General features: G+C 35.0%; 2 protein-coding genes across 3 annotated transcripts; one reads left to right on the top strand and one right to left on the bottom strand.

Moving 5' to 3' along the window:
* The first annotated feature begins 1,909 nt into the window (after positions 1–1,909).
* On the top strand, positions 1,910–5,707 carry LOC142532019 (uncharacterized). Its single transcript, XM_075638316.1, has 7 exons — positions 1,910–2,176; positions 2,750–2,865; positions 2,979–3,097; positions 3,519–3,681; positions 3,758–3,978; positions 4,068–4,389; positions 4,706–5,707. The coding sequence occupies exons 1-7, from the start codon at positions 2,024–2,026 to the stop codon at positions 4,803–4,805; spliced, it is 1,194 nt and encodes a 397-aa protein (XP_075494431.1). The 5' UTR covers positions 1,910–2,023; the 3' UTR covers positions 4,806–5,707.
* Positions 5,708–6,514: 807 nt separating this feature from the next.
* LOC142531541 (uncharacterized) lies at positions 6,515–9,805 on the bottom strand. Of its 2 annotated transcripts, none has more exons than XM_075637708.1 (6): positions 9,524–9,805; positions 9,389–9,448; positions 9,114–9,226; positions 8,492–8,560; positions 7,805–7,856; positions 6,515–6,881 (listed from the first exon to the last, which is right to left on the bottom strand). In XM_075637708.1, exons 1-6 carry the CDS (start codon positions 9,755–9,757, stop codon positions 6,756–6,758), a joined length of 654 nt encoding a protein of 217 aa, XP_075493823.1. In that variant the 5' UTR covers positions 9,758–9,805; the 3' UTR covers positions 6,515–6,755. The 2 variants fall into 2 exon arrangements, with proteins under 2 accessions (XP_075493823.1, XP_075493822.1); XM_075637707.1 differs by having other exon boundaries at positions 6,515–6,884; positions 9,524–9,802.

Genomic DNA, 9,805 nt, shown 5'->3' with positions numbered 1-9,805 from the left:
GCGTAGTCCAAGACCAAGGCTCTGCCTGTTTATCCGTTGTGCTGTTCCTCTGTTGCAACATTATGGGTCAGAAATTTAAAGAATGCTTCTGTCCAAGTTCTTGAAAATGCTTCGTTCTCTGGGGGTAAAATTAGTCAAATGAAACATCATAATACTGAACTTTTTTATTGGTCAAAACTTGTATTTTGCTGATAATTTATAGACATCTTCATGATATTTCTGGGTTGAATTTTTTTTACAAAAAATTATTTTAATTATTTTCCCGATGTTGTTCTCTCAACTCTCTCGTTAACTAAATCCACTAATTTTGCAGTGTATATTTGACGAAAGTCAACCTCAAGGAGCCCGCTTATGAGCGATATCCTTTAAACGTAAATAAAATAATGCTTGCTTTATTTTCCCGAGCACCTCACTTTTTCCGGGCATTACAATATCACCTAAATAATTGGGGTGCAACCTATATGGTGAATAGGATACTTGAGTAAAACGATTTTATGAATTTATATTTGTGAGACATATTAAATTGATTTATATTTGCAATTAAAAATTATAATTTCGATATAAAAATAATATTTTTTTTATAAATCAGGGTTTGAAAATTCGTATCATAAAATTGATTTGTGACAGTTTCGTAGGAGTTTTTTTGTACTCGAAAAATGGTTTTCGTGTTAAAAATAATTAGGATCATGTTAGATTTTGGACGGCTCAATGTTTTTATATTTAAATAAAAGATATTTTTTTGTGAGCGTATTACAGCAAAATCTTAGTTCGTTTTTGTAAAGACGAAGAAAGAAATCAAACAACTTTAAAACGAGTAACAATAATAATAAAGAAGGGCGTGGATTGTACAAGATCACATGCTATAGATCTATGAAATAACACAGATTTTCTTCTGACTGTGCCAACCATCGTGAACCCAGAAACGGACTTTAGCAACGTTGGAGCAAATGCCACCGAAGTTTGAAACTTTATTGGATAAAACCAAGGCATACATACACTTCAAGGTTTTTTTTATAATTAATTTAAAAATAAAAAAATATTTCAAAATTTTGTTTGAGAATTTGTACTAGACGAGCATCCATATCATTTAGAACATACTAATGTACTAGATTTTGAAAATTAATTGTTTGAGCATCTTGAAAAATTAATATAAAATTAAATAAGAAAGAATGATATATTCTTAAAAAATAATGGTCCAAATACAAAAATATATATTTTTCATTAAATTTAAATGAGCACAATTAAAAAACTATATTTAATTATTTTTCAAATAAATGGGGGTGAGGTGGATGGAAGATGTGGAGTATTCGTGCTTACAAAGCATGGATGCTCGTCTTGACGTGGATCTTTGCTTTGTAAGCACGTATGCTTGTTGTAACGTGGAATATCCGTGCTTACAAAACACGAATTAAGGTAATTTTGCAAAAAAAAATTATTTTAAATTATTTTTGAAATATTTTTTATTTTTAAATTAATTATAAAAAAATCATATACTTCAACCACATAAGTAAATCGACGAATGTAGTTGTTCAATCACTTGCGTCATTTGCTATTTCTTCCCTCTCTTCCTTTGTATGGGAGCCAGTGAACTTTCCGTTTTGATTTGTTAATCTTGTAATTGACGATCTCACTCATTATTAATAAAGTTTTTAAGGTTTTACTTAAAAAAAAACAAAATAATAAAACATGAGCATCGTTATTCTTTATTCTGTATACATGTAAAAAAAACATAAATATCATTCTCTCAGGGGCAAAATGGTCTTTCCAGTTTCTCAAGTGTTGTTAGTGGGTGTGTGGGTCAGCCCATGTAGCCGTTAGGCATTTGAAACAGCCAAACAAAGAAAAAAAATCATTTTAAAAAATTAAGAAAACGACCGTTAACTTGTCACTCTGCTTCACCAAAAAAACCCTCAAAGATCACAGATTTTCTCCTCTGTTTGTACTTCTACAGCAGGAAAAATCCTTTGTTTTCAGTTCTGAAATTTTTTATTAAAGAGGACACAAGATTTCAGAAATTGCGGTAATGGATATCTTGTTTACGAAAGAAGAGATGTGCATAGATCAAGGCCTGGGCTACCCAAGAGCCTATGCGAAACTCTGTCGGGATAGGAGTTTCGGGCCGTATAGCAATGGCCCCCCTTTCACTTTTACTCCGTATACTTTGGTGCAGCAAGAGGTAGCCGATTGAATGATTTTTTGCTCTCTCTGTTGTTTACTTCGTACTGAAACCCAAGTTTTAATTGGAGAGAAAGATGGCTGTTTTTGAGTAAGAAAACAAGATTGTAACTTTTTTAGGTTGTGATTGGATGGAAGAATTTGAGTTTTGAGTAAGAAAACAAGATTGTAACTTTTTTAGGTTGTGATTGGATGGAAGAATTTGAGTTGAGGGATAATACAATATTGTTAAGGAAAGGCTTAAACTCGTGTATAATTCAAAAAATATCTTTATAAATGCAAAGGGTTAAGAATTATGAATTTGAAATATGTGAGGTCATATCCTTCAATCCGTTGATACTCGTGCGATTTGATGTGTAATAGTTTTACAAATTCGAAAGCTTTAGAAGTTATTTTTGCATTGGTATGTGTCTATCTTCTTAGATGATTAGCCCTCTTAAGTTGGTAGATGCCATGATTTTTCTTTTGGTTTTGTGGAGCATACTTGATCGAATTCGACACCCAAAAATCCCAAATCATTCATAGTTACGGGGGATTTTGCTGGATGTTTTGTTGAGATTCATGGGGATTGCAGGAATTAAGAGTAAAGGAATTGGAAGAGATGTTCCCAATCATAGACCAGGAAGCAAAACCAACAACCAAGCCAAAGATTTTTGTGTCTCTTCTGTGGAAACAGCTCAATCATCTTGGGTAGATAATTTTTCAATTTATTGAATACTATTTCACTTGAAAAAAAATCAAGAATGATATATATTTCTGAATTCAAGAAAATCCCACAATTAATGTCCCATTAATAATTCCAGGAATGCTGGATTTGATCCAGAAATAATCCGAGTTGATCCGTTCGGAAATGTTTTGTATTATCATGCTGATCCCGCTTCCCCTCTGGCATGGGGGATTGATCATTGGTTTCCTTGCTCAAGTAATTTCTGTTTGCTCGAAGACTACGTTTGGATCTGATTTTAATTACACAATGAATTTTAAAATTAGGGGTTTTAAAATCTATGGATTTTAACAACTTTTTGAAGAAATTTGAAAGAAACTTCTCAGCTTTTTTAGCATCCAAACATTAATGATGGACTTAGCCAATCGATTTTAATTTCATGATGCTCAAATTTGTCCAACAAATGTGTGTGTTTGAATGGATGAAGTTGAAGTTAAGGATTTCAAGCTCATGATAATAAATTTCATTGGCTTGTTGGAATAAATTTATTTTACGATGGATTTTCGAATATTAAGAGTTTATAAATGCCGATTTAGTTGGTTATATAAATCTAATATTCTTGAGGTAGTGAAATACATTTCATACCATCAGTACACTGATGTAATATCGAATCATACAGGAGGAGGATTGACTGTTCCTAGCAACCTTAGAATATTACAATGGCAAGTGCGCAAGGGAAAGGATAATAAGCTGGAATATCTCATTCCTTGGTGGGATTTTCAACTGGGCGTATCTATTAACCAGTTCTTGTCCATTTTTGCTTCATCCAAATCAGATTTCAGGTTTGTAAATGCGACTTTTGATACAGTGAGAAGGGGTTATGTCCCAGTGTACGAGCTCTTATTTCATGTTTTCCAGGAATAGAGCATTTTCTTGGCTGTTTTCAGAAGGTGAAAGTGAAGAAATAAATGCCACTCAGACTGTTGAATCTCACACTTTTCCACAACACTTTGCCGAAACGAAAGAAAAACTAGGACTGGCTCCAGCAGCAGTCGTTCTCTCCCGAAGGGAGTCATTTGACAATGCATTGAAATCTCTAGATGCCAACAGAAGGCCAAGATCAAGTACTCCAATAATAGGTCTGGGCTATATGATCCGACAGATATACAGACAAATCAGATGCCATGCCACTTTTGTTTCGTTTCACATAGTTTTTTTCTTGTGGCAGCTATGAGGAAAGTACAACCATTCGTCCGTAAAGAAAATGAAGATCCATTAATGGTGAGCAACCCATATCAAGCCATTCTTACAGCAAGAGATTCTTTGAAACACAGAGAATCAACTGCAAAAATGCAAGCAGAAATACAGAAGTTAGATGATGAAGTAAATGAGCTTCAGCAGAAGACTGAAGAAGAGAATGCTTCAATACATGACCTTGAATTGGTGCTGATGAAGAGAAAAAGGAGGGCCGAGAAATGCAGACGTGTAGCCGAGGCACAATCTTTCTATAGGGCGATGCTGGAGAAGATGATTCGAGATGCCATGCACCAGTAAGTTTGTTATAAACAAGGGTCGTAAATTACAACAGCTATGGTCATTGAAATTTGGCTTGATTACAAAAACTGCCCTCGATGTTTGATAATATTTACAACAGCATGTTGAGACATCCTCAAAGGTTTACGTACTTTAAGGGGCATAAATGTAAGATTAGGGTGTAAGTTCAAGGTGGTGTTGTAATTATTTAAACCGATAGTATCTGTGTGAGTCAAATTTTGAAGGGAGAGGTGTTGCAGTAGTTTACCTTAAAACCAAAATACATGAGTCTCAAGGTGACCGTCTGAGTTTTGTCAATATTTATCTTTGTAGGAGTGTTGTTTACAAAGAACACGTGAGGTTAAATCAAGCAGCAAGCAGTGCTCTTTTGGCTAGACTCGGAGCACAGAAGGCAATTTGTGATTCTGCTTAGAGAGAACTTCACAGGAAGTATGAACAAAGAGATGAGCTAGAGAAACAGATACAGCCCGGATGGGAGCAGACACCGAAAAGGTCAAGAATGTGTGAAGAGGATGATAACAAGATTGTACGGTTTTTGACAGGAAATGAGCCAAACCTGCAGCAAAAAGAGACTCGAATGAATAATACTTTCTTGAGAAAAGAGGTCGAGCAGGCTCTCTGTTTGCCAGAAGTTAAATCTGCTGCCACTTTACGAAAGGAATTAAGAGGAAGTTCCTGGAAGAGGAGCAGAGGGCTTCTACAGCGAGTTTATTGCTCAGCGAAAACGAAAAAAAGAAAAACTTGAAGAAACAGAAGAGATCGTTACCAATATTAAAATTTTGAAGCCTTATAGAGTTAACAGCGAAGAGAATAGCAGCAAAACTGAAGAAGGGGACGGCGAAAAGTTGGAGATACTAGATAATTGGACAAAGTTGCACAATATTCAGTTTCCCGATTATCATGAACCAAAGGAAGATGAGGATGAAGAGGCGAGAAAACTACGTGGAAAGGGGAATATAGATAAATGGATGCAGAGATTTCAAAAGGGGTCATTAAAATGGAAGAAGTTAGGAGCTCAGTGTCATCAAGTAAAAATAAAGAAGACATGGAAAAGAACAACATGTTTGACAGGAACATAGGTGACAACAGTCTCTTTAAGAACCCTCCTAACCGTATAGAAGAAGAGAGAAATAAAGCAAAAGAATCGGTTTCCACTGGTAAAGGAGAGGTAGAAAGTGATGGTGGTGAAGAGAATAAGAGAAAGGGAAAGAATTGCAAGGAAAGCAAGCTTTCGAGATCAGACAGTAAGGGCGCGTTTCGAAGAATCCCATCTTCTCCATCTTTGATCTTGGAAGGCATGAAAAGAGAGTGGATTGCATTGATGCTTCTGCCCGGAACAGTTTTATTAAATCGTCTATCAAGACAATCAAGAAAGCAGTGAAGTTTTAGCTCTTTTGTGCAGAAGTTCATTCTTTTTACAATTACATTATTTGTTGAGATGTGCATCCATGAAAATAATTGTGTTCTAGTCGAGTGTTGTTTTTCGTGTGCATGTTTGGTTGTTAATATACATGTAATATATAACTTCTTGTTGTTCTGCACTCTTGAAAAGGGTTTAATTGATCGCTATCACATACTTTATTAGTTCTAAGTTCGAATGAGCAAACATACCAAAAATGAAATAAATTCCAATAAAAAAACGAATAAGCAGGAATATTATAAAAACAAAATGCAGAAAATAAATAGGCAATATATCTTGTGGACTTTCCAATAATAGTGTCATCGTTCTACTCCTCTTCTTATTTGGAAGGAATCTACTAGAAGTTTTTCCAAAGTCGTGCATTCCTGACACTAAAAATACCAAATGATAAATATAATGTTTTTTTAAAAAAAATCTAATTCCTTGTCATGATCGAAAATCTTATTTTAATTGAACTTCTGATTGTTTAAAGATATTTTTTATAAGATGGAATCCATAGTCGCTAATATTCGGTTCAAAACTGGATAAATTCTTTGGCTAACATAGAATATTCTGCAAACTATGCTAACCATATATATCGTACAAAACAAACCCAGCGCGACACATAGATTTTCACTTCTTTTTCTCAAAACCATTATACTTCACATTTTGAACATATTCTTACATCGTGTGACATGTAAAAGAACATCTCTACCAGAATGTAAAACTAAACATGTATCACATTCCAACACAATTTCTTGAATACATTAGAAAACATATTTTTGCAAACCCTGGCCACAAAATTTCCAATGCTTTCAAAATTTTACATGACCAGAAGTCAAGTTATTTACTTGCATCTATCCAAGTTAAACCGGACTGCTGACCCAAAACACTAGCTAGAGTCAATAAACATTGCAGCTGCCTTTTGCCATGAGAACCACATATAGTTCATAATCAACCATTTTATTCCTCTGGAAAAAAATCGGTATCCTTTGGGGGACCTTTGCGCAGCTTGTTTTGGAGTTCAACCTGCTTCGGAACAACAAGTTCAATTCCATATCCCGAATCCGAAAAGTATCTCTCAAGCACCTTCTGCAATCAAAGAAAGGAAATGGATCGAGCCTCACTCAAGGCATTTGATATAGAGGTGTAAAAGAGCTGCGTCTTACAAGTGTTAGTTGCGAGTGGCTCAACAAAGTTGATACCGGTTTGAACTTGTTTTCATCAAGATTGCAAATTGAGCTCAAGTAAATCTCCACACTGACGATCACGTGCTCATTAAGCTCGATTCACATTGATCTATTTATTTTACTTTTCAATATTGTTCAAATTACTACTGTATCCTGAATAATTTTATAATTATTGTTTCAACAACTCATTACATTAAATACTTAAAAGGGAAAGGTAATCATTTTCACATTTCAAACAATCGGAGTTTTTCAAGCTTCAACTTGAATAACTCAAAAGCTTACATGAGAATCAGATTCATGTATAGTAATTGACAAATTGGGCGAGGTTGAGTAATGCCATAACTAATTGCTTTAACCTCAAGTATAAAACTATTCAAACTTTAGTCCACGTGTGTGAAATGAGTTTGATCCAATTATATTCAAGATAATCTATGCTATTTATTAAGCGAAGACACCTCTGAGAAACTAACTTTAGGACACTAATTGTCTCGATCAATTTCATTCCTATTCCCTTCTCATCATGATACAAAATGATGAGATGATGGTTTTATCCTCTCCTAAACCATTATCCACATAATATTAAATGAAGCTTCATACCTTGTATTTGTTAAATTCGATATTCCGCCAAAGAAAAAAATAGTTTTTAATATATAAAACACTTTTCACACACGAATTTCTTATGCCGCATTTACTAGTTTTAGTTAGTTCAAAGGAAAAAAAACTAGACGAACAACGGTGTTGTAAATGAAATATATATGAAGTAATCAAGGACAAATATAGATGAAATAATATGAAAAGAGAATGATTTTGTTTACAGCTCACCACAGCAGCATAGGCATCAATGTTCCCCTGACGAGCAGATTTACTGAGACCCCTGTTATTTTGAGACAAAAAATAAGATATGCTGTCGTCTAGATTTTAAATGGAATAAAGAATTTATACCATTAATTTCCATGGTGACAAAAATAACTCAAAAATTAATAGAATTATTATAAATATGCAACACAAATTCAACTCGCGGGAGTGAATTGCCCTTCTTTATCAATCCCACTTTGTAATGGGAAATGTTAGCTGCTCTTCATCTTTAACCTTCTTCTACTCCACCTCAATGGGGTGCATGAAGGCTAAATCCAAAGTGCTTGAGCATCTTTTTGCTTACTAATAAACTTGCAAATAGGAAATAGTTAACTAATTTAGTAGATTCAAATTCAATTCTCATAACAAAGGATATTGCAAAATCTAGCACAAATTCTCGAAAAAGAAATAAAATGCTTTTATTCTAAGAAAAAATACTATTTTACTTGAGAAGAGTTTTCTTATAAAAATCTTCTTGGAGTCAACCACACCACACAAGCCTTTTTTAAGACCATGCATACAATTTTAAAAGTTATCGGTCGAGATTCTCTCAAGCCGATCTCTTGCAAAGTAACTTCCCTACCAAAGGTAAAACATATTCAACCTATCTTGGCAAAAACAATATGACAAGTACCAAGACGAAGAGGTAATTACTGGGCAATCATATGGTCAACAGCCTCGGTTGATGTTCCATGCTCATCCTGAAGGTACACTCTCCATCCCCTGATACAAAATCGAGGCTTATGGTCAATATAACAATGTTCTAAATAGCATGAATTGAGATTAGTAAGACCAGCAATCATTTAGTCAGAGATACAAAAGCAATGCAGGGGGCAGTAAAGTTAACATGATAAAAGCGTGTAAGTAATAATTTAAAAGTTCATTTGTAATCCCAAAATATTACCCATGTTAATTACACAGAGTTAAATACACCTCAAGAAATTGCAGGACTAGAACATCAAAGCAGGCCTATCCATCATTCACGGCATTCAATCAACATACTTAAAAAACTCTGCAATTTGACAATTGCTGAGCTCAAATCTAATCATACATGTCAAGTCAGGAGAGGGACCTAATTGGGTGAGTGGGCTTGGCTCCTTGAATATATAAAACATTAAATTTCATGTGAAACTTCTCAAAAACTATAAGTTTGTCCCAGTTCATAACACTATACTACAACCCCAGTTGAATCTCCATGTAGCAGCACTGTCTCAGCGCCTTCTAAAACTGTCATCTGATAAAAACCATGCGAAAACGAAAGAAGAAGGCAATATACCTTTCCGCTGCTCGAACTGCAAGTCTACCCGCAACACTACGAACCTTATTCGATTGCTCTGTCTCCTTACCATCACTCGACTTAGGAATCCCAACTATAAACTCATCAACTTCCTAAAAAATGCGCATAAAAGAAACATTTTTACACAGACACGAATCGCATGGACACTAAATTCTCGATAACATTTAGCAGTATTAACAAATGCAAAACAAAGCAAAAACAGTAAAAAAAATCCCGGACAAAAAATGTAGAAGCAAAATCCTGTAAACCCTGACCTGGTTTTCAGCAATATCAAGAAGCCGGAGCTCAAGCTTTTGCCCTCTCAATTCCAAAACCTGAAACTAAATGGAATGAGCCCATCTCGAAAACACACTCATATACATACAAAAACAGCAAGAATGTGAGAATACCGTCAACGGGCGAATCGAGAAGCCTTTGCTAAGTGCCAGTCCGGTTCGAGAAAATCCCATGTCTACTCCGAGGCTGAAACCTCCCCGCCACGAAGGATTACGTCTTCGGAGGACGGAATTTGGAGGAATTTGCTCCTCCCAAGTCACTGAAACCGAGGACCGTGATTGGGTTCTTCGAGGAATGGAAATTGAATTGACATTTGCAAAGTGCAGAAGGTTGCTTTGTAGTGCCATTCGTTTGGTCGTTTCTTTTTTGAAGAAAAATGGTCCTCCGTTGCGGGT

This window comes from Primulina tabacum, chromosome 17 (genome assembly GCF_025594145.1).
Source record: "Primulina tabacum isolate GXHZ01 chromosome 17, ASM2559414v2, whole genome shotgun sequence".
Lineage (NCBI taxonomy): Eukaryota > Viridiplantae > Streptophyta > Magnoliopsida > Lamiales > Gesneriaceae > Primulina > Primulina tabacum.
The sequence above is the reverse complement of the archived record's forward strand: the minus strand, read 5'-3'. Positions and strand labels throughout refer to the sequence as shown.

What these genes read in the sequence shown, in the direction of transcription:
- LOC142532019 (XM_075638316.1), top strand. Translation starts at nt 2,024, where the DNA reads ATGGATATCTTGTTTACGAAAGAAGAGATGTGCATAGATCAAGGCCTG. An exon ending in TCATTGGTTTCCTTGCTCAA is followed by an intron (nt 3,098 to 3,518) that starts GTAATTTCTGTT and finishes CGAATCATACAG; the next exon opens with GAGGAGGATTGACTGTTCCT. An exon ending in ATCAAGTACTCCAATAATAG is followed by an intron (nt 3,979 to 4,067) that starts GTCTGGGCTATA and finishes TTCTTGTGGCAG; the next exon opens with CTATGAGGAAAGTACAACCA.
- LOC142531541 (XM_075637707.1), bottom strand. Translation starts at nt 9,757, where the DNA reads ATGGCACTACAAAGCAACCTTCTGCACTTTGCAAATGTCAATTCAATT. An exon ending in TCTCGATTCGCCCGTTGACG is followed by an intron (nt 9,449 to 9,523) that starts GTATTCTCACAT and finishes ATTTAGTTTCAG; the next exon opens with GTTTTGGAATTGAGAGGGCA. An exon ending in GTTGACCATATGATTGCCCA is followed by an intron (nt 7,857 to 8,491) that starts GTAATTACCTCT and finishes TCAAAATAACAG; the next exon opens with GGGTCTCAGTAAATCTGCTC.